At 41.3% G+C, this 24,990-nt stretch overlaps 1 protein-coding gene across 1 annotated transcript in view; it reads right to left on the reverse strand.

Moving 5' to 3' along the window:
* Positions 1 to 1,739: 1,739 nt before the first annotated feature.
* The window catches only part of KIF5C (kinesin family member 5C), an 85,276-nt gene continuing 62,025 nt past the window's right edge, over positions 1,740 to 24,990 (reverse strand). Inside the window, exons 16-26 of the mRNA XM_054210196.1 lie at positions 23,811 to 23,999; positions 22,323 to 22,440; positions 21,111 to 21,187; positions 19,615 to 19,724; positions 18,678 to 18,779; positions 17,985 to 18,045; positions 15,715 to 15,786; positions 14,821 to 14,925; positions 12,421 to 12,637; positions 11,320 to 11,433; positions 1,740 to 5,477 (exon numbers count right to left, since the gene is read on the reverse strand). Coding sequence (XP_054066171.1) covers positions 11,327 to 11,433; positions 12,421 to 12,637; positions 14,821 to 14,925; positions 15,715 to 15,786; positions 17,985 to 18,045; positions 18,678 to 18,779; positions 19,615 to 19,724; positions 21,111 to 21,187; positions 22,323 to 22,440; positions 23,811 to 23,999 — 1,158 coding nt within the window. The 3' untranslated portion in view covers positions 1,740 to 5,477; positions 11,320 to 11,326. The remainder of the gene's footprint in view (positions 5,478 to 11,319; positions 11,434 to 12,420; positions 12,638 to 14,820; positions 14,926 to 15,714; positions 15,787 to 17,984; positions 18,046 to 18,677; positions 18,780 to 19,614; positions 19,725 to 21,110; positions 21,188 to 22,322; positions 22,441 to 23,810; positions 24,000 to 24,990) is intronic.

Here is a 24,990-nt window from a genome sequence, read left to right on the forward strand (position 1 = left end):
ACTCCAGGAGTGAGATGTGCTGCCAGGGTTATCCCGAGGAACAGGCTCGATGCTCAGCAGTTCCTGACACCACCCTGACCCACGGGGACGTTGCAGGTGCCTCCTGGGCATCGCAGTGGCCACTGGAACACCTCTGCCACAGGAGCGGCCGATGGGGCGAGACATCAGCCCCACTGAAGCGTCAGGCACATCTAAAGTGTGAGCCGATAAAGAATGACCATCACGTATCTTAACCCAAAACTATTGAAGGTCCTCATTTGAGGATAAATACAGTCTCCATTGAGTTCAGCTCCGATGGAAGATAAATTTCAATTAAGTTTTATCTAAGAATTACTTTAGTGAATTATCAATAGTGATAGATTTGCAGTGAGTCTTTTTCTATGGATGGAAACCCCTCTCCTTCACTTTTCACTGTACGCTTGCGTAAACTGAATCTTGGAAATGGATACAATAATTTGTGTTGTTTTGATAGAGTGAATTAACTGATGCAATCCCACATTCTGAAAATGAAATCGTAGGGATACACTTGCAAAGTTTGCTCTATAATTGAGTTCATCCTCCAGGCACGGGCTTTATCTAGGAGATCTTACAGGGAGCATCTTTTTGACTCATGGAAAAAGCTCTGGCGTGGCACAGCGTCTGCCTTCCTCTGCAGGACTGGTGGGGAATGCTCGGCAGCCCTGGCTGCTTTCCCCAGTATCAACCATCTACGTTGGAACGACTTTTCATCCCTGATGGAGGCAAAGCTCGCCATCCCTCATGCAATAGAATAATAGAAAGTTCACTCTGATTTAGAAATAACGTGACTCCCGATTTTAACAGAGTGATTTCTAAGTCTGCTTGGCCAGTGGTCTGTCCTACTAAATATACTGGGTTAATCATCATGATTATATCAGTAGAGCTGTGGAGTCAGTGCATCTGAACGCTTAGTTGCTGGCTGGCATTTACCCAGCCCTTAGAGACCTGTACTTGTCACGCCGACCATCGGTCACCACCGGCCGCCCGTCACCAGCAGGGACTGACAGAGCCTGGCTGCAAGGGGCTTCCCGTGCCGCCGGGTTCCCAGCAGGCCCCAAGCGAAAGCAGCATGAGCGTAGGTAAATAATGATGGAAAACCACATAATCCTCATTAGAAATCTACTTGGCAGCAAAAACAGAGCAATCCATTTCTACAGAACTTCTGGAGTGCCATCAATTTGCATCGCAGAGCAGAAAAGTAACGATATAATTGAGAAATGCTCAGAGTAATCATTACTGAAAATAAGCTGTTCATAAAGCTTCTGAGTATGACTTAAGGGAGGTGTCATGGATGGAGGAACTTCTACTCCATTACGCTGTATATAAAGTGAGTGTGTGTAACATTCCTATAAAAATGGAGATGCATGCATGGGTTAGTGGAAGAGTCTCCCTGTCATCCGCCAGGCTACTGAAAAAAAGTAGGAAGAAGGAAGATTTCCATGGAGAGGTAGTAGAGAAGACGCAATTATTTATAAAAAAAAAATAAAAATAATAATCCTGTGTTCATTTCCCAAGCCTTCTAATTACTTTCTACAGATTTAGAGGAAAGGTTTAACTCCAGACAGCGGCCTGAGACGGGGACTCCAGCGCAGTGCCACGGAACGGGTCACTCCTACGCGCCATGGGCAGAGCACCCCTCTAACAGAGATGCCGGACATACGCGTCACACAACATGCACACCGTAAAGTTTAGTTCAATTTTATTTTCCACTGTAACGGTTTTCGAATGATACATCATGCAGTCTGCCAGTGTATCCATCCATCTCTGATAGAATTTTAGAACGAAGATAAAAGACTTATCTCCACGGGATGGGGGAAGGAGGGTGAGATCTGCTATCAAGAGTTTAATACATTTCAGCATCGTTTGATGCAATGGCAAAAAATTTCCCCTTGTTACCAGCAAAACGTGTCCACAATTTATTTTTTCCTAAATTGAACACTACTGTAAAGATACATAGAGCCCAGAGAATACACATCTGCAGTACACGTTACACACTTTACAAACTAGACATGTAAATTCTACAGAATGCCTCAACCCCCGTGGTTCTCCCACAACGAAAAGTGTTTCAATGGACAAGATTGTGAGAGCGAGAGAGGAACTGGTGGAGCGGCGTTCCATCCTGCACAGCGGATGTTCTCCAGTGCGCTTCGCAGTTCGTACAGGCACAGTGAAGACGAAAATCAGAGCAAGGGTAGATTCAGATTATCCTGCCAATTTATTTTTGGATCCCTTCCATTTCCAGTGGAGATGTACTTCATTCCTGTTTACACAAAGTCTTTCTCCTCCAATAAGGGAAATTTAATTAGGCCTTTTCCTTTTGGACCTGTATGACCATTTGGTATAAATACCCATTTATTCAAATGAAACAACGTTCAGCTTAAAATTCTTTATTTCTTGTATTTCCCAGCCTTACTTATCAAAATTTCAGGCCAACGTGCATCTCAGTCCATTAGGCTTTATAAAAGTTACTCATAAGGTTCTCTAGGCACAAATTATTGAAGTTAAGTTTTTGTGACTTACTTTTTAGTTTTCAATATATTCAGGATAATCCGCTCTCACCCTTGCTGAGTTAAATACAAACTTAAAAATGCATCAGCCAAGATCTTTCCAGGTTTAAAACTTTCCTTGCTTTTGAGAAAACAAGTCGATGAAACACGAACTCAAGACAAACGCAAGATATTTGAACATATCATGAAGAGAAGCTCAAATGAGCAGGAAATACTTTTTAATTACTAGCAAAAAGAACAATATGCACTTTAGTTCCATCTGAAGTACGTTTTCCATTTGTGAACAGTATTTCCACCAAAATTTGTCCCATGCATGACATCTGAAGATGTGAAATTTAATTTGCACTATACAAATCACAACTTTTAAATTAGCCTAGAATAAATATAACACAACATTCAAAGAGCAAAGAAAGTAAGATAGCATCAAGTAGTGGAAATGGCAGGAGACAGGTTTTGATCTCTGCAGAGCAGATGTGTGGTTTTCGTTTCTATATATAAAATGTGTAAGACTTAAAAATGGTACAAAAGTTGAATATACAGTACGCAATACAAACTTAAGTTGCCTAATTAAAATAGGCTTACAAAACAAGAATCTGTATATAAGCAGAGTAAGTTCGATTGACGGAATTAATCATTTCCAATTGAGAAAATACCTTCTGCATTTCTTTTTGAGATTTTTAGCCTAAGGCATCTTTTCAGCGTTTCGGTTATAGAAAGGCCTCCGACAGTCTTGATGTAAGAAGTTAACTTGGAGAAACTTATATTATTTTCGCTAGATGAACTGACTGGCTGATCAGCACTAGCACAATTAAGAGATGTCCAAGCTAACTTATTACTCAAACTGAAGAGAGACGTCTCAACTGACATACGGAACTAACGGTGATGCTGCGAGGAACTTAATACGGTTTTTAAGCTAATGCTGCATCTACAACATACTTCCATACCCAACTTTGAATTCGAGAGACAGAACCAAAGTTTCACTACAGTACAAAATCTTTGACAGCAATTAAGTTTGGTATCTTTTCCAAGACAACTGTTTTAGAACCAAAACAAGAGGATCATTAGTTCATAGTAGAAATCTCAGCTCTGAACAGCTGATACGATAGCACAGAGTAGTTCTGAATCAGTAATTTTATTAAAGATTGCATATGGCAAGTTCACAGTTCATTTTTCTGGCAGTGCACATGCACATAAAGAAAGAAAATATAAAACTTTGAAAAATACAAAATAAATTAAATACATGCAAATTTGCAACTTCATTAAATATTTTTAGCAAAACGCTCCCCAAAATAGTGCAACATTTAAAAAAAAAAACAACAGTTAAATTAAGTACAACTTACTTTGCAACAACCTAAATAATTTCAGTAGAAAAAAAATATCGAAAGTCAATTCACCATCTTTCAAAACGCTCTACACTAACTAAATAGTTCTACGCCTACTAACAAACACGTTCAGAAATTTAAAAAAAAAAAAAAATCAATCGCAAATTAAGTAAGAGCAAACGTCTGCAAAACAAGACTAGAGGGCTGTGCTGGGCCGTACCCTTCCTGGAACCCGCGCTCCGTTGGGACGCAGGGGCGCGTACTCTGCACACCTGCGGAAGGAGGATATGTGTGTGTGGCACAGAAGCGGGAGGAGGAGCAGGAGTTTCTGCCGGCCAGCGGAACCTTCCCAGAACGATTCCAGTGCCCCCCAGTGCTGAGAAGATGGAAACTTTCTGTCTGGCACAAAAAAGAGAGATCGGAGAAAGGCAAGCGATCTCATCCTTACCTCCGTGCGCACAAGCGTGCCATCCGTGGGACGACTTGCCTGTTGTAACTTACAATGACTTTCTTTTCCCCTTGCAATATGCTCTTCACCTCCTAACAAACGTATTCCCAAATTTGATCTGCAAAGGACGGCTTGAGTATACAACTCTCACCTCCTTTTGGACTCTCTCTATATAATTTTTTTAAGGTAGGGTCTGGGGTTTGGGGGATTATCTTTTTTTTTGCTTCTTTAAAGCGTCTGTTCTGGTAGGGGACAGTTCACTCCGGTACCTGAATTCCCGAGTGAACGGATCGGGGCCTGCCGAAGGCATGCGGGAAGGGGAAAGGGGGGAGATGCTTGTCGGCTTTTCCAAGACAAGATTTCCACAGCATTCTGAAAGCCTTCAAAATTTCATAGAGAACAACGCTTACAAACACATGGCTAGCCATCACACTCCAGGAAAACCCACCACTGTAGGGAGAACTACAAGCAGATCAGATCTTAATTTTAAGATAGGTCACACAGATATATTCATGTAACTACCAAACTTCAAAACCTAGATCTATACTAACAGATTTCTCTGCATCCCATTTGATCTTTACCAGGTACTGCAATAAAGGTTATTTTATACAGTCCAAAGATTTTATCAGGATATTACAAATGGTTCTTTGGGGAAATTTACTTCTGAAAATGTAAGCAGTAAAATTAAACCATATAGCAGCACATTTTCATCCCCTAAAAATATAAAATAATATGTATATTATACAGTAAATCAGTCATGACAGAGCACAATCACCTGCCTTCGATGGCACTTGGTCATTGAATAATTAATTCTCTGCTGCCAGAAGTCGGGATTTACTGACGCAACAGAGGACTTTGAAAAAGCATCAATCTGAGTGTAGAAGCCCCAACCTAACCAGCGCCAAGGGGTCAAACGCAGTCAGTGAGAGATTCTGAGTGGCAGACTTCCTACCGTTACTTAGATGGTTATGTTAAATACATTGTACAAGTATCTGTAGAAGAGTTGAGCTGAACACTTCTGTACACGTGGAGATCCTACGAAGCTCAAAATACCCGGGACCAGTGCATTGCAGATGGCTGTAGGACGCGCAGGATGAAGAGGGTGTGTTTCGGGTTGAAGAGGGGGGAAAAAAAGAAGCTAGTGACTTAATGACAGTCCTTAGCATGCTAAGTGGAACTGACCTGTCAAAAGAGAGCAAGAAAGGTAATGATACTTAGTGGAAGTTTGAGATTAGAAAGCAGATACGCCACGCGGCTGATCAGCTGACACCTACACTTCACAGAAAGGTGATGTGCGGCAACCAAAGAGCCACCGTGACAGCGAGGCAACGAGAGTCACAGAAAGCACAATTTTAACAATTCATGAAAGGAGGGTTTCAGTTACTAAATCTTGCAGGGGAGTTTTCTCAGATCTGTCCTTCCAGCCCACAAATTGGCACAGTCATAATGAAACAATTCTCTTCATGAAATGAATTCTTTGCCACCTGTAGCATAGCATTATGTATTGTCTAAATACATCCTTAAACGCTATCTAAAGGTCTAACTTTTTTATTTTCCTTTTATCTCTGTTCTTTTAACAGGATTTTTCTCTCCACTGGTCAGCACTTGGATATGCTGAAGAGCAGACGTGTGCATGTCTCATACACGTAAGGACAGCAACTGCAGCTGAGTTTGAAAGCTTAGTATGAAATGAAAGGCTGAAAAAATACAAATCCCAAACAATCCTTCTGTTTTATAAGTCTCCTGACAGAGAGGTGTTTTCCTAATATAATATACACACACAAATATAAAAAATATGTGTTTACAGAAATACATAAAACTATTTTATATAATACCCTGGTAATGTAATATGCAATTATACTACATAATTTTATATACCATATATGCATATTATACAGGCATCTTTCTCACTAATTTTATAGTAATTGCATCCAGAAGCAAAGTTCAAGGCACGTTACCAAGTACAAAGGTGACTTAGAGTTGCTTATAAAACATTTCAAATACAGACTCTTAAAAACTCTTGGGTTTGAATATTTTTGCCCCACTTTTCTCATTAGCCATATGTTACTTACCACATAAGTACCTGAATGTGCCGAGCACGTTTTTTAGCACATTAGCTAATATAAAATCAGCCTTACAGAGAGAGATGTGTTTTCCTCAATAAAGCATTTTCTTGTATAGTTATTTAAAAAAAATCTTTGCCCATATTCAAGATCAAGTTAGGAAAATAAATAAATACATAAATATCGATGCATCGGTGTTTTTAAATTTACCCTAAATTAACAGTGGGAATTGTAGTTGGCTCCTTAGTTGTCATCCTTAGTAACACCTTAAAGGAAACCGGGATGGTTATTAATTCATGCCTCTTAATGGCTAGATTAACTACGGTCTAGCTAATTAAATATGGTTATTCATCTTGCTCAAGGATGGGGAGGTGCTGGGAACATACCAGAAGCTTTAGGATAAGGGACATACAGACAAGAGTCTGTTTGCACAGCTTTTTGCACAAATACAGATCCCCGTACAACTTGCTTTAATATAATTTCCATAGGCTGTGATGGAGCATTACTCGTTAGTGTATCTTCATGTCACTCCTTTCCTTCTCTTTTGAAATGAGGTATCAGACAAGTTTGAGCAAGGATTGGGAAGGCAGGAGAGGCAGATCAGCAGCTTCCTCCAGATTTGAAACAGGGAAGCACGCCCATCACCCACCCATCTGCCACTGCTCTGCCTGTCCTGGGTTTCCGGGCAGCGCCCGAGCATCCCGGCGGTGCCAGCTTGCTCACAGGTCTAGCGACTGCAGAGAGCATCCTCCAGCCTGCAGCTCAGCCGTTGAGAACGGGGTTGCAAAAATGGTGACAGCAAACCTAGCAGTTCGCGTACAGCACCTGAAGCGCCCTCCAGCAAAGCCACAAGTGTTGAGTAGTATCATCCCTGCTTTCCCTGAGCCCCAGCCTCAGCTGTGTCCCCCCCTGCTAGGGACCCGCTGTTCGGGGGGGGGGGCCAGGCTAGGGCCAAGATGTAATTAAAGCGGACTCAAAGATGATCTCTGCTCCACCTGGAGAAAGCCCTCATTAAACCAGGAGCTGCAGAAGCACAGCGCCACCACGGCTCAGCTCTCCATGAGCAACCTGAGCAACAGCACCTGCGTCCTCCAGACGGGGTGCCGGGGGGGTCTCAGCAGGTCCATTTCATGAAATTAAAGACAGAACTTGAGCTGATTTTCACTAACATTGATCTGGCCACACATTTTAAGCATGAAAGCCAGTTCAACGTAGACTTCTACCACTTCGTGCATTTTTCCCTATATTCATGCCGGGCTGGCAGTTACTGACTAGCAGGCTGCAAGGGACATTCAAGTTTGCTCAGACACTGCCTTTATGCTTATTTCCATTTCTAAAACATATTATTATTATAGGTTTTCTTTAACGATTTAGAAATAAACATATGAAACCAGACTGTAGAGTGACTTGGATAATTTTGTGCAGTTTTTGGCCTAAACTTTGTGGGGCAGCATGAGAAAGTCAAGACAATTTGGGTCTTGCTTTGTTTGTTTTTTTTGGTCCTATCTAAAGCAAAATACATGCCGTAGTTTTTGGTTTTTTAATTCCTGGCATTATTTGAAATACTTTAATATTAACCTTTTTTGAAACCTGCACTGTGTTTAGTTATGTTTAGAAACTCTGCACAATATACAAGTTGACCAGCAGAGAAACTAATGTACAACCATCCACGTGACGTGATTTGCAGCTATTCACATATGAAGAGTATCGTTTTTTAAAGTTTTGTCAAAATACTTCTCTCTGCAAAATTCAAAAACTTTATGAGATTTACACTGAAAATACATTTCAACTAATTTTGTTAAATCAGGAAAGATTAAACTGTAAGAACTGACTCAAAATTGTGCTATAGAAATAAACATTTAGAAATCCCCAAGGCCGTCTCCACGAAACCCTGGCATAAATTTAGCTACACGGTTGTAGCAATTCCAGTGCTACCTTCTGATGGAAATACACGCATAGTGCAGAAAAATACTGGTACTGCAGCACTCATCCTGTCAGCTGCACCAGTGTGACTTCCCTTCCTGATCATTTCCAAAATCTAGGTTTGAGGTACGCCCCAGGTAACAAATTCATTGCATTTGTATTTTCAAAAATGTCTGCAATGTAAACAGAGCGAGGAATTATCTCGTAGAGATCTGCAGCCACACCTTGGCCTCCCGAGTCTCCTGTTTAAGCCAGCTACTGGCAATTTGCAATTTCAGGACCACATTTTATTAACACCCACATTTTTTTTCTCTCCCATCTGCTACTGTTGTTCATCAAATGCTAGGCTTTCTGGGGTAGAAATCATCTCCTTACATCGTGCACGCTGCACCGCGGCAACGTGGCCCAGACTGGGCGAAGTCTGAGCTTTGTCCTGATTACTCTCACGGGTTTGCCCAGCTCTGCAGGACTTCATAAAAACACCAACACTGGCTGTTACTGAGGGTTAAGCTGCTGCATTAATAAATCATTATTACTGACCAGTCTAACAGTAATAAGTATCTATTATCTTTACTGTGAATGATGAATGAACCTAAGATAAATTGCCCCTCATCCTGGGATAAAATTTTTGTTCCAGAGATAGGGTATGTTACTTGACAGCAACATTTATGTAGAAATCCCACTTTTATTTCCCTGCTGTTAAAGGAATATAAAAGAAAGTTCTGTTCCAGTTCTAGCTGTGTAGAACTGTGCCGTTCAAAAGCATGGTGTAGTTCTAGAGGGCACAGAAATGTCTCAACGATATTATGGCAATAATCTGTATAAAATTTTCCCTCCACAAGTAGTACCTTTAGTAACACTCTTACTCAGGCCCCTGGACTTTCATCCAACAAGCCCAGAATTCAGATCACTCCAATACTCCCAAAATCCTTTGGCAGCCAAACAGCTGCAATTTGCCAATAACCTTCTTAACCGAAGGACCAAAAATGATGAGAACTGACCTTCTCTAATCACTGCCCTGCCTTAGTTTACTACATCTTCAAGACATCTTTCTAGACGCCTGCAAAAAATCTAGAACTTGACTGTGTTTAAAAACCAATTATAAAGCCCAAAATATGGTTCTTTGAAGTAGTAATCATAGAATATCTTGAGATGGAAGGGACCCATAAAGATCATTGAGTCCAACTCCCACGACATTTCAAATTGTTGCCTTACACATAATATGTAATACATAATGCAGCCAGGTGTTAGACTCAATCTCGAGCAATAAGGAAACTTGACCGATAAAAGCCATAAAGGACCATTACTGTCAATTAAGGAAAAAACCCCACATACATACTTTTTAAATGGCTTCATTCCAACCTGTAGGGCTTCCATTTGGTTTTCAGAATTTTTTTTCCCATTTTTTTCAGAAACCATAAATCCATACGTTTACCCCGTTTCTTCTAAGATCTTCCATCTTCTTGTTCTCCACCTGTATTGTCCCTGAGCTCCTCTGCAACATGTCCCAAGCCTGGCCTGAACCCGCTCATCCTCCACCACCCTCAAATCTAGAATTTGGCATTCAAAACATCTGGTGCGTATTCTATGCCTTCAGATTGCTTTTTATTGACTTCCAAAGTCCTATCTTGTAGTACACCCATCTAGTTTTAAGTGTATTTATTTTGTTAATAACTTTTATTAATCTACAGTTGTTCTCCTGACGTGTGCCTATACCTAATGTGTGGCCTGTTGGAGTCTGACACCTAATTTCCTAGCAGATGGTATGTTAAAGGCCCACCCAGTTCAGGCAGGTAGCAGCTTTTTTTCCCACAGAGCAGCTGTTATATGTCTGGAAATATTTTACATGCCTCTGTATCACACTCTTTTCCCTTTGCGCTTTCACAGAGGTGGGAATGCAATGAAGTAGATGGACAGAGGCCATCTCGCTTGTGAGATGGAAAAGCCAATTTCAGTGCAGAATGAACTAAGGCACAAAAACACTCAGCAAAGACTTGCCCTAATTCATCCCCAGCGAAAATATGTTGCTTGCAGCTACAGGGCTCACGGAAAACACAATGAACAGAAACAATCTGCACAACACAATAAGAGCTTGAGTGTGATGTGATGGATGGTTTGCATGCACGCATGACATGAAACATTCTCAAAAAAAAAAAAAAAGAAAAAGAAAAAAACACCCAAGAATGCCAAGTGCCTAAAGGAAACCACATACTATTAGAAGAGAGTCATAAGACAGGATTAATCCTCAAGGATTAAAAAAAGCCAGACTTAGAGGGACAACTCAGCAGTCCCCTGCTTTTCACAGCCACTCACTACCATCCAACTGCTAGTATGTCTGTAACTTAAAGTTATCATCTAAAAATAATAGCAGATGTAAAATAGCTCAGAAATATCAAGCATTTAAAGAAATACAAGGGAGGGGAGAGTACACGAAGCAGTCTATTAGGAATATGCTGCTCATTTTTCCAGGATGAGATTTGTGCCTAGGAAAAACCTCCAGGCCTTTGCAATTAAAGTAAAATATTTACATTTTTTTCTGAAGAGAGCTGAATGAGAGCACAAAAAAAAAGAAACAAAAGTAAAGTTTGCCAAATTGTGACACTCTAATTTGGAGAGCTCTGTGCTGCTGCCGCTTATGGCTGCTGCTCTACCCCTGTCCTAGGCTGGAATATCTCAACACGGAAACATATCCATGGTACAGAAAGCAGAAAATTCTGTTGGCAGAAGGAACCTCTGGAACTCTATTTTTACAACATGAGATTCACACCTCTACGTGTGAATTTCAGTACAGATTTACCAGGGCATTTCAGTTTATTAAAAAAGTTTTAAGTGAGATACCATTAAAATAAAAACTCTTACCAGCAGCTTGCAAAGGCACTCCTCACTTAAATTGCAAATTTTCACAGTTAAATTATCAGCAAAGGAGTCCTACTAAAACTAGAAAAAAAAATACTGTGGGTCTTCTAAAAGCAAGACTGAAATGTAAGAAAACTGGGTGATCAGTGAAAGAACAGAAGAGTAGGTTACTTTGGTCTTACTTCTCGTCTATTTGGTGTTGTGATAGTAGCTGGAGTTTGACATCCCTCCCCCTCGGATGGCATGGACAGCCGTTGGAGAAGACGCTGGGTAATGACCGGGGCGGATGGGCTTGGCTGCAGAGTAAAAGTAGGAAACAAAACAAGACGTTTAGCTTTCACACAAGGTTTTCTACCTCACCTTCTCGTCTCGTACATACCCCATTGTTTCCAAACAAGGAGCTGTGCTTGGCAGAGCAGTCCGTACCCTAGCTCCGCGGAATACAGCATTCCCTTACCTCAGCCAACAACAAATACACCCGTTTTCTGCTTGTGACAGAGCCATTTAACCATCCCATGCATGCCCCTCATCTCTGCAAAGATTATGGACTGTCTATGTAACAGAGGGAACCACTCGGTGGTCAGTGATGTACTTTCTATGTCCAAGCTGACTCTATATCATCCCAGAAGATGCTGAGACAAAGCCATCAATGGCTTTCTACAAGAGGCAGCATACGGCAGGAAACCTTGTGTTTCTCTCTCAGGTTTTAAGACACCAATATTAGCATCGCCACCCAAAACATTATCCTTCTACTTCAGCAATTCCAACAAATAATTGCAAAAATTGTTCCATCTTAAACACTTTTTGATGTATTCATGCATTCAGATCGCACCCCACAGATATATCAAGCATCCATATTATATGGAAGATTTTTGACTCTACACAGCTCAAATTAAATCACAAGGAGGAGTGATCAGGGAAAAAGAGAGGAAGGGATAAGGTCCAGAAAGGCAAGGAAAGAATGAAAGCAGGAGAATACGTGGGGGAGGAGGAAGAAAGTGAGAGACTAATTTAAAGAGACAAGTTTTCAGGTCACTAGAAGGGCACACAAGACCCATTATGCCATTTATTTACTGAGTTAAATAGCAGAGGCACTTTAAACTTTAGGTGGGGCAGATTCTATTAAAAAGTGAAGCCTTTGAAGGTTCCCGTGCAGCTGAGAAGCAGACCCCGTGGTTTGCCCTGGTCTGCTGCTTTCAAAGCGCTCTCTATTTAAACATGAGCAAACAGACCAACCATGAAGTATTTGAGCAACCGCTAACCCTTTAGCTCCATGTCCTTACCAATTTGAGCGGAGTGTGCTCTCCGTGCCATGTTTTTGGCTCTCACAGCCTCCTTAATGCGATCTACCTCCTGCTGGTACCGTTTGCGGTCTCGCATGGCGTTCTCCTTGGCCTCCTTCAGTGCGCTCTCCAGGGCCTTAACTCTCTCTGCCGTAGCTCTAAGTCGTTTTTCCAGCTTAGGAAGCTCACAACGAAGATCTGCATTATCACGTACCAACTGCAAGAAAAGAAGTTTCAAAAATATGCTATGAAAAAGTTTATTCCATTCAACACAATTTCACAGATCTGAGCCTGAAGGGTGAGGGCTCCAGGACAAAGCCTGCTACCGCAGGGCACTCTACTGCCATACCTGCTTTTCTAGGCTTTCAGAGCAACTGCAGCAGAAACTCTGCACTTCTTCAGAACGCAGAATATTTCACAAATACTTGATCACCTCATTATTGCAAAACTGCAGTGTTTAACTATGGCTTATGCACAACACTGGGTATCATTAAATATTCACCATCTCCACCGGTTACAGCATGCTTACCTACTCGATCCCTACTCAAGCATATGGGTAAATTGGAAACTTCAATGCCTCAAACATCGCTAAGACATCACTTAAGGCCTGTAGTTATAGATGTGATGATCATGTGCAACTCTGAATTCATGCACTTCCTCAATTAAATACGAACCTGAGCAAGAGCTATCGCTTATCAGAATAACATCTAACTTTCCATGCAACAACAGCCAAGAGAGAGGATTGATTTTTTTGATAAATAAAAAACTGATACAGTTAGAAATTCCAGTACAATTTCTACTGAAGGAATTATACCACTACTAGAAGTCAACGGAAAACTGCTCCAAGGAATGATTCTCCCTCTTCTGGAGTGAAGGGAAGACAGTGGTTTAACTACCACATTAATAACACAGTAAAGCAACAGCACGTACTGACATTCACACCTTGTTTGACAACCAAAATGTTCTACACCTGCTAGTCCAGGCTGAGTGCCAGAAGAAAAACACAAACAAAGCTAAATAAAAATTGTCACAATGTGCTTTTCCTGCAAGTGTCGAACCCTTGTTCTACGAAATAGTTATGATACGAAATAAAAGCAGGATGATATCACTTAGGGTCAAGTTCAATATCATCTTTCCCTCTAAGCTTCTTAAGAGATGTGGCCTCCTAGTTGGTTTTGAGTAAATACACGCTAATGAGAGCTATAAAAATCTGTATCTGAAAACCCAGCAGATGCGTGAACTGAGTGCAAAAAAGGCAAAACAGTAAAAGGAAAATCACTCCTAACATGTCCCGATTTCCACATTTAGAAACTAGGTCTTTAAACCATCTGTTCACTGAGAATCTCAAAATATTGAACCTCAGCGGACACTTGTCACGGTCCGGCACTGCTTTTTTGGTGGTTCCACAGGAATAAAGCAGATCTCAGAGAACGCTGTGTCTCACTATTAACAGTTTCCAAAAACTGCACTGGAGAATGTTATGTCACTCTTCAAAAATGAAATCAGAAGAATCTGAACTACGTTGTGCTCTGCACCTGAACAGTAGGACACAGTTCAGAAATACTGACATCTGTCATCTGATAAGAGGCAGAAATGATCCAGTTTTATCTAACGAGGTGCTGCCTAGATATATACATGCATCATTGATATAGACACACTTCCAGTAGGCAGAGGATAAGGCTCTTCCCTTGACGTATACCCAAAACACTTGCCTACCACACATCCCCTTCACCTCACATTTGCACGGTGAGTACCAAGGGTGAAGGGCTCTCCGTAGCCCTTGTCTGAACAGCAGAATTCCAGAGAAAGGAGGAACTCCATGAAACAGGGAGGAGACAGAGATGAACATGCCCAGAAATGACCAACCTCAGCATCCCAGGGAGGCACCACCCCTTCAGCACTACAGAAAACCTTTATTTCTTTGCTTCCATACTCTGTGGGTTGACTCCACCCAAGTCACCTCCAAGGGTGCCTCTAAAGCAGCTTCAGACCAGGAGTCAAAACCAGGGATACACAATCCATCTAGAAACCTGCTAGCAGCACACAAGGTAATAACAAACACTTTATTCTGGTTTTTTATGCATTACACCAATACAGTGACAATTAGTCTTGCCAAAGCTGCTAGAAAAAATAATTGTCCGTTTAACACATCCATAAGAAGTACGGACGGTGGGAAGAGCAGCTCTAACACCAACTCCTAATGCCAAGAATTTTAGTTTAGATCTAGAGGTACCGTTTCCTCAGACAGTACATGTTACCTTCAAAAATGATCCTTTTAAACATGCTTTTTTGGATGGATGGATGGATGGATGGATGGATGGATGGATGGATGGATGGAAGGAGAGGAGGAAGGAAGGAGAGGAGGAAGGAAGGAGAGGAGGAAGGAAGGAGAGCCCCTACCTGTTTGTGAACCTTTGTAAGCTGTTCCAGGTTGTTCTCAAGAAAGGAAATTTTCTGCTTCTGCGCAGCACTTCCACCTCCGTCATCGCTGTCAAGTTCAACGCTCTGCACAGAGTTGCAGCATTCAGCACAGCCAGGCAGAAACTCAAGAGGAAGCTCAGGTCTTTTGTGAATTTAAGCTTCCCAAAGGCAGAAAAGCCTTCCAGAGCCCCAGATTAAAGAGAACTTATTCTACCTGTTCATTCTATGTTCAAGAGCCACATTCCCCCCAATAAAAAAGATAAACTATTGTTACCAAACAATTGTGGGGGGATCCTGAATAGGAAAATCATAGATTTTACTTGGGAAAACCCCTTTTCCCTCTTTTTTCCCACTCCCGGGAGACATTTTTGTGTAAAAATTCAACCTTTAAAAGAAACCAAACTATAAAACCTCTTCCTCAAAGCTACTCTAAAGGACTGAAAAGCATTGCAAAGCCTTTGACTATTTATCAGCTCTGACTCTTCTTCAACAGTTAAAAATCCATTTATTCCTTCAAACAATAATTTTGCAGGAAAAGCTGACTAGTCACAAGCCCACAGAAAGAAAGGGCCGCGGCATAAGGTAGTGCAAATTATATTGTATAATTTCTGGTACGCATTGGTACCACCTTTGAGAATGTGTAACTGAACTGAATTGGATTGGTTCATTTCACCTAACCACCAAGACTTGTCCGTAACAAATTAGAACCAAATAAAAGTTAATTAACATCAGAACAGTTTTAATCTTATTAGTCGTTGTTACTGAAAAAGACAATAACCCACTTTGTAACAACACAAACTAAAAGCTTCCAGGAAACCACAAGAATACTGAAAAAAAAAGATAAGACTTTGGTTTAAAAGAGTATAGTCTTACTTTTTTAACGCGGGTGGTGAGGTCTTGCACAAACAGTTTGCGTAGGTTGTGAAGAGTCTGAAGTTCTCTTGCCTGGAATCAAAATAACAAAAAAAAGAAAGCACAAACCAGTAAGAGATAGTAAATACTCCGGTGTAAAAACTGAGTCAATAACATGGCTTTACTGTGATTTATTTACAGAGGTGAACCTGCCTGTAGGTATACGCAAGCTCACAGAAGGGCACTGCCCACGCTGAAGAGCTCTTGCACCTCCCAAGGCGTTCACCACACCAAAGCTACTTTGGAAAATATGTCAGCTCTGTCTTAGGGCGCGGGTAGAAACAGGAGAAAGCTGAAGTCTCACAAGTTGGCCACGGTTACACACATCTAGCGACGCGAAAGAGCTCTGGAGTCACTCTGTAGCAAACGCATTGGCTCGCTGTGAATGCTTATTCACAGGCACTTAACACGTTTAAGTGCTTTTTCAGTTTTGGCAAAAATCCAGGCTTTCCCAGATTTTTTTTTTTTAATATGTATCAACTTCTCAGGCTGAGCAAAATAACGGCCTGACTCCAGACTGGAGGTGTGACACAAGAAGTGGCAGCCCTGCCCCTACTCCCAGAAGGACGGAAGCACTAATCCGTGTGCAGGAAAGGGAACTATGTGGATAGGCAGCTCACCCCAGCCCCGTACTGCGCCAAAGCCATGCTCAACTCTCTTTCCAAAGTTGGTAAGAGCAACCTTAGCTTTCCCGTTTTATGCTTATCCATTCACAGACTGGAATTTAAATGAATTGCTCAATAAGCTCCACCATGACTACAATCTTTTGATCTTGAATTTTTTATCTTTCTCTCTCAAAAGAAAAAGGCAAAACTGAGTAGAAACCAAAAAAGAGAAGCTTCCTTCATGGACTGCTAGAAACCGTACATTACAAGCCCAGTTTATGTACGTGTGAGTGATGTGGTACCCAGCAGGGGCACCCTGAGCCACTCTGAGTCACGCCCAGCTGCAGAGCAGACCCCTCCCCGAGAGCTCCCATTCGGGGTGCTGCCCCAGCAGGCTCCACCCCGCCCCCCCCCCCCCAGGCCCCCTTCTGCTTCCTCACCAGCCCAGTGCTGGGAAGGAGAAAGAACAGTCCCACCAAAGTTTTGGTCCCACCAAAACTGTTCTTCATCCTTTCCTTCTCAAAGTCACCACCCAACCGACACACGGTGCCCGTGGAACCTGGTGTCTCCCCACACCAACGGGCAGGGATGAGCCCCCGTTTGGCCTTTGATGGCTCAGGTTTTCCTGTAATTCTCTATGCTTGATTTTCAATTCCTGCTGCAGTAATTATTAAAACTCTAACAAAGTGAATAAAATTTTAATGTAAGATAGTTCAAAGGTGTTTATTCAAAAATATAAAAAGCCACCATCTGGGTTTCTGCAAGCTGACGGTATCGTACTGCCTAACTCTGATTTCCAGCTGCCTAATTCATTTGGCAAACAGGGACAATCAAGTCTACGTGCAAGCTCTGTAAGTATCTAATGAGAACAGTTCATATCCAAAAGGTTGGTTAAATCTGTCCCTCGCATGAGTTTATTTACCAAGGCTTATGTGTGTGGGAGCCATCGGGAGCCAAAGCTGAAAGGATCTGAATAGTTCAGCTTCAGAAATGAACTCCAACTGATCCTGAGGCCACTATCCACTGAATTTTTAAAGCATCACACAGAGAAGAAAATGCTGGATTTGAGTTATTAACCATGTTAACACTAGCAAAAATAACTTTATGATGCCCCTAAACCAGCTATGGTTTTGACCAGCTTCTGAGATCTTTGAGAAAGCTTGCATATTTTGTAGACAGGTAAAAACGTAGCTTCCAACAAAACTGTGCAGCAACAGCTTCACGACTGAAGTCATCCATCACAGATGGCATTTTTAACATCACATGCGCAATATCATATTTCTCGGTAAGCTGTTTCCCTGGTCACGTTAGAGGCAGGTATGTATTACCTAATTGTAGCTACGCTGTTCCGTACGCTGGTTATTTCAGGTGACTGGAAGGAACAAGGACAGCAAAACAAACGAGTACTGGTAGACTTACCGATGATAGTTATTCACAGGAGGCAATAATAATAGTATTTAAGCTTAAATTTTAAAATTCAATTTCAATAATTTGTCAAAATGCACAAATTTAGCCTATTATGATATAAATTGTTAACTTCCTTGGGCACAGATAAAAGTGTTTGGTAATACATCAGTGATGAAGACCTAGGGAAAAAAAGCTCAATAATGTGTAATTAAGACATACCACTGTTTCCTCCAGGCCCTTAAGATCTTCTCTTGCTTGTTCCCTTTTATCATTAAGCAGTCTAGAAAGATCACAACATTAAACACAAATCAAAAATGTTGAAGTCATAACAAGACAGAAGAGAATCAATCAACATTCAGTTTGAGTAGAACATCTGCGGACGTCAGCAAATTCTACATGTCTCTGCATCTGTAATTATTCTTCCGACTGTCCCAAATACGCAAATTTCTCACCTGGAATGGCTGAGTCACCATCTCCATTTGTTGTGTCCACACACGACACTTTTATCTCTCATTTCCAGGAAAAGCTTTTACTCAGATGTCTGATTTACTACCAGCCCAGCCCAGCCACCCCCAAAGCCCCAGCTTCTTTCTTGTTTGTTTTTGCCGTGCATGAATAAATAGGGGATTTAACTCTTGCTACAGTATTTCATAAAATTGGAGCTCTTAAAAAAAAAAATCTTTTTCAGATTTTATCAATTCACTGTTAAATCAAATCCATTATTAAAAAGCCTATGATGTAAAAATACGTAGTAATTGGTAATAATTTTAGTACTGTATGTTGGCTTTGTTACTGAAATGGTATTTTCAGTGTGAATATTTCAACATAAACGTTTCTCACTAGGACATTTCCTGTGGACACATTAAAAGACACTATATTCAAGCACACCAGATGAGAAAACTGTAGACTTACATGAGCTTTTCCAGCTTCATTTCTCTTTCCTGGTCCTCAATTTTTAATTTATCATAATCAGCGCTCAGTTTCTCTTGTTCCAATTGCAGCTTCTGATTCATACTGAAATGCGAAAGTAAGAGTCAGTACAGCTCAGTCCTGAACCCCACCAAGGAGCGTGGGGAAATCTCCATAAACAAAACTGGCTTAGACAGAGAAAGTAAAGCTGTAACTCTCTACTGAAAAATTCTGAAAGACATTAAGAATAAAGAACCTGAAGAACAATAGCTTTTATGTAAAAACATTAGATAATTAAATACAGTGGCTTGCTTTCTGTATCTTAAAGGGCACATACTGTTCTTGCAGTCTTTCTGTCCTGCTTCCCCATGTTCCTATTTCCCTGGTTTTAGTCTTTGGCCACAAAATAAATATGATGAAAGAATAAACGCTACCTCAGGATTGCCTAGATTTTATGAACACTGACAAACCCGAGAGTACAGGAGCAAAGAACTCCGTTTCTCAAGTGCTGGAGTATCTGACTAAGAGAGTTACGTTGCCGTGTCAGGAAGAAATATTAAGGGTGCAAAAAATGGGACACATTCGAGCCACCCAGACTTGCAGAAAGTCTGTGGCAGAACTACTTACTACAAGGGGCCCTCAAAACTTTTATCTTTTAAAATCTGTTCTCCTCCAAGCTTCTCGTATCTACTGAGCTGCAGGTGTAACATTATGCTTTCTTTTTCCTCTCTATAATTTTATGGACTTGTTAAAGCTCCACAATAAAGCCCTAGGCACTGTAATCCACTGTGCAAAATAATTAGAGGGTTGGCTGTTGCATGTAAGGACACTACTTTCTGTGAGACACCGAAATATATGGACATCAATTAAAACGAAAAAAACCCTACAGTGTCACAGGACAGGACAGGACCAGAGAAAGTGATGGAGCGAGTGAACATACTCTCTGATTTCGTCAATTATTTTCTGCTTCTCTTCAATTTCATCCCTCAGCCTGGACAGCTGCTTCTGGTGGGCTTCCCTGTGACTCTCCATCTGCTGCTCCAGGGCCTTCTGCAGAGCGCAAAAACCACAGCCATACGTGAACCAAGTAACACACAGTTAAGCTTCCTTCGTACGTGTCAGCTAAATCAACCTTTCTTTCTGGATTTGAGGGAAGCTTATCAGACCTGGTTAATTCAGGAGTCTGCCTGGTAGATCATTCTATGATTACAAAAATGCATCTACTCATCCAAGCATTTAATTCAGGCATTTTTTAGCAACAGATGTACACCAATTTCTACTCATTTTCTTGCAAGAACTACCGCATGTGAAAGCCAGGGTGTTAGTACATCAAGTGCCAAGAATGACACTGTTTTTACCAGTCCTCTCTTATTTCACCTGTTTATTCACCATGAAAATATGTGTTCAGCTATCCTTGTGACAGAAGTAAAACCCAAAACACCCTCCCCCTCTCTGAAAATTGTTTATCCATAGCCCTGTTATTTAAATTCCACGATTAGGTATATCTCAAGTAGCAAGAAAAACTCCATACATCTCTTTAAATTGCTAATAAAAGACTTGCTTTTTTCCTTCCAAATGTAAGGAATAACTATACAACTGTTTTAATAACTTTAACTTTTTATAATGCAGGTAAAAGTTATGAAGCTGACAAACCTCCATCACTATCCCTTTTAAAATTGTGTTTTTCCTTTTCCGCAATTTGCAACCCCATCAGAAACACAACACGCACAATTTTGCCTAAAATTTCTTCTTTGCATTCCCGAGGAAGACAAAAATACCAGAAAACAGATTGATGTTTGATTATTATTTCTAGGAGAGAGTCAGAATTCTTGCCAAATTATTTGGGAAAGAGGTCTGGCCTCTTTTTTTATCAAATTTCAGTACCTGAATTATATTAACCCCAGCAGCCCGATTCGCTACTTAGCAAATTGACTTTCAGCGGAGTTCCACTGGCAAAAAATTAGAGTAACATAGAGGTGAATCAATATCCTTTTTCAATCATACGTAACAAAACTGTTGTCAAGGACGGATAGGGGCTCTTAAACTTTGGTTATCCGGTCGTGAGATTTGAAGAACGCAGGCACCTCCAATTTAGCAAACACAGGCCACTGAACCTCTCTACTCCTTGAAGCTGGCTCACCTTACACGCTGGTGCCAAAAGATGCCCTCACCTCAGATATTCTGGCTATAACTTATTTTTTTCCATAATTTGATCAACAACCTCAATACTAACAAGTTCTCTAATTTCACATTGCCAAGGTCGCTCAATTACATGAGGTCAGGTTTTCTAACAGAGGTTGGCAATTCTGACAGAGGCTGGAAGGGTTTTCTAAAAGCACACAATGTGTACGGGAAGACAAAATTACACCCTAATTATCAGCTTAATGAATGATCTCACTGACAAATGCCCTCTAAAATTGCCGCACAACGTACTACCTTCATCTCCTCTGCGTCCTGAAGCCGGGTCAGATGCTCCTTCTCCTTATCCTTGAAACTGACTTCGTGCATTTTTTCTGTTTAGAGTTGGAGACAGTTGAGAATTAACCGCATAGTTCCAGGATGTGCTACATCCAGCCATTTAAAAAAAACCACGTTCCTCTTTTTGCAGGGGGCAGTGGGATCAGGGAGACAGCGTTGGAAGGGCAGAGACAGCCATGGTTTGCAGTACCCAACCTGTCACCATACTGCCCCAAACCCCCTTTTCCTTTACTAACAGCCCACATGGTTTTCAGCCCATCCAGCTCCTTTCCAACCTGCTCTTGTCTCCTTGTAACCCTATTGATCTCAATCCTCCTTGTCCCTTTTCACTTTCTCCAGGGAAACGGTGCCACCAGAACCAGGTTATATCTTAAAAGTGGGGTAGGAAAATCAGGAGATGGAATAAAAAATTTATTCTAAAAATAGAGAAGATGTTAATAAAAAAAAAAAAAAAGTCTTGTCACCACCTGCTGCTCCCGGAGTCAGAGAAGATCCCTGGTGCAGAAATCCAGAATAATGTTAAGGCTACTAGGTCACATTGTAATTTTACATAAACCAGGAATTTAGCAATGCTACAAGAACTGCTTCTGATACACATTTTCCACATTAAATCAGAAGGAGAGAAACCAGCAGTTCTTAAAATGAATCCTGTAGAGGAGCTAGGAAAGACACACCTTTTGCCTGACCCTAAGGGAAGCACCCTCCTCTTGAACGTGGCAGGGCATTTGCCAGAGGGACAACTGAAATTAGACGGATATCCAAGAATTTACAGAATAAAGATTTAGCAAGATTGATTGGCGCTGTTTGGCTAAAGTATTTGGGGTTTTGTTGTTGTTGTTTTAGGGTTTTTTTAAAATTCCTCACATCATTAAAGCACAAGGTGAAGCTTGTCATAAAGTTTTTGATTCTTTTGAAAAATTAAGTTTCTCTGTATTTCATGAATGGGCTAGACTGAGAGGGCTAATTCTGGTTTTATCTGAAGTGTAACGTACTACGAGGAAGTGCAATGTGTTAAATATTCTGAATCACAATTTTACGTCTTCACTGCAAAATACTACGCGGACAATAAAATATTGTAGGACTACTGCACATACAATACTTCAGCCAATACTGAATTTTCTCAGACATACTTGGTGAAAGAAATGATGACCACAAGATGCAATGTTGTACCTTGAGCACGTAACTTGGCAAGTTCTTCATTGAGAGAGTCCTGTGACTCTTCCAGCTGCCTTCTCTTCTGCTCCATATTTTGCATGTAGTCTGTAAGGGACTTGATCTTTGCTTCATGCTTTAAAGACATGGGGAATAGCAATGAGAGGTGAGTACCACAACTTGTTATCTAGGAATTCAGGTACTGTCCTACATAAAGGAGGAAGAATAGAAAGCTCTCCACATCCAGAGCTGATGACTAGGAGAAAATACAGCGAAAGATCTGAGAAGGAGCTAACGGACCCAAACAGACTGCATTTGTAAAGGTCACACGTAGTAGTCCAAGACATGCTGAACAGTGCAGGTGGTAATTCCAAAACATCATGAGAAGCTCATGACTTGGTGTTAAACAAACAGCAGCAGCTTTCTAAAACCAGCTGAACGCTGGGCTTCTGAGGTGACTTCTTGGATGCCTCAACCTGCAGAAGCTCAGATCGACTCTCCCCAGCCATCCTGATGATTTCTTTCTTGTTAACATGGAATCATAGAATCATAGAAACATCCTTTTGAATGAGAAGGGCTTATGTGAAGCTATTAGAAAATATTAGCTATTAGAAGATAGTGAAGAATGTAGGGAAAACATCAAAAATTGAATTAAAATTTTCTACTTTGGGGATAAAATTGAGATACTACCTGGGAATTATTACATGCTATTCATAAGGCCACTGAAGCACTTGTTCACTTGGTCCACTGTTCTCAGCAGAGAGGGGTTGAGACCTCTGGGTTGGTGCTATTGTAAAGATACGCTTACAGCTACAGCTGTATTAAGCAGAACTTAGTAAAGCCATTCTGCTGCAGGACAAGAGGCTATCCTTCTTCCAGGATTTCTTTGAATAGCTGGTAGCAAGTGAAATACAGTAAACTGGATTGTCTCCTGCCTTTTGCATGTCCACTTCAAAGCAGTTGATCCTCTCAAAGCATTAGCCCCCTCCCCTGCCGCGGGCTGCAGCAAGCGTCACTGCTTGTAACTGCCACCCACTGTGAAGCCCTCCTATCATCCGGATTTCTAACTTATAGGGCAATGTTTTCCATAATGCATTATTTTATATATTGCTGCCGAATTGTCTTGGTAGCATACTAACAGACCAGATACGGGGGGCTCTCTGAATGTTTTGCTGGTGAACCATACAATCACTGCTTCCTTTCTCAGGTTGTTTTTAAAATGGAGGTACAAGACAAAAATTCATGCTGAGGGAATCACTCTGAGGAGGATTTTCAGTATTACGCCATAGAAAACATTTTGAGATCTACAACAGGACACGATCTTGCCACAGAATGTGCTGAAAAACATTGAGGGGAGGAATGGGAGAAGAGAGAAACAAACCAACAAACCAGATGAGAAATACCACTCAGCTCCCCGAATTCTAGCACACCCGTTTCACAAGGAAGGAGGCTGAGAAAGTCATCAAACCTTGCTACAAAGGGACAAGGAAGGAGGAACAAACATACTTGTGAAATGAGGAGCTGGCAAGCTGCAAGCTCCCTCTCGCTGGCGTTCATCTTCCTGTTGGAGTCAATCTGGGCACTCTCCAACTGCTTGCTGCGGTTCACCAGAGACTTCACCTCAGACTTCATCTTGCTGATGTAAAGCCGCGCCATGGTGAACTCCTCCTCAATCACCCCGTTCACATCTGCTAACTAAACACACAGCAGGTCGCAATCTTGAAGGTGTGGTTCTTACAGTTAAGCCAATGCAAAGCAGTCTTCCTGCTGCGAAACTCTTGTCAGAATGAGAAAGTACCCACAGACCTTCAGGTCACCTTTAAAGAGGTTATACCACTCTGTTTCTTACAATCTTCACTGATGACCCTCAAAAATGAGAAATTAAGGCTTGCACTCACAGTGCGCCCCATCAATTTAGTGGTTCAACATCTAAAGTAAGCAAGCCTGCCATCATGGGAAGAGCATATTTTGGAGAAACCTTCTCATGTCACAAGCACAGGAAATTTTCCTTCTTTCAAGCAGCTGAAAGCGGAGGAGCATTTTTAAAGTACTCCTTAAAGAATTCTCCTCTTGAAGTGTTGTGCTTCTTCAATAAGGAGCTGTAAGACAGACATGGGTCTGGAAATCTCACCCGGCAAGAGGAAATTAACTGCTCTCGTCTCTAAATATTAGTATCATTCTATTTATACATCATTTCCTTCCCTGGTTTAACGTGGTGCCTTATATTTGCGCGTCCTTCTCTTCATGATTTTTCTTCAACTACTTAATTCACGTAACCCACTGACGAGCTGTGAAGATTCTCGTGGAGGGAGCATATGGCCAGCAACTTCATCTGCTTTTCGCCTTTTACCCCACACCACCAAAGGGAAGGAAACACGTGCTGTGGCTTCTCCCAACAGCCTTAAAAATACAACCGCTTCCAAACCCCTCGGTCTGGTCTGAAATTAAACACACTTTGAGAAGACGTTAATTGCCAACAAATTTGAAATTATTCTTCTAAACGCTTCTCAATCTGGCCTTATTTACACTGACAGCTGTCCTGTAAAATGCTGACATCTTCGTTACTATAAAAATTTGTATCAAACAGGCTCCACCTCCATTTTCAAAGATTTCCTCCTATAGTTCCTATTACAACGGCCACCAGAGGCTGCTGTAACATCTAGCGAAGTCTGATCTTGCCTGGCAT

This window comes from Rissa tridactyla, chromosome 7 (genome assembly GCF_028500815.1).
Source record: "Rissa tridactyla isolate bRisTri1 chromosome 7, bRisTri1.patW.cur.20221130, whole genome shotgun sequence".
NCBI lineage: Eukaryota > Metazoa > Chordata > Aves > Charadriiformes > Laridae > Rissa > Rissa tridactyla.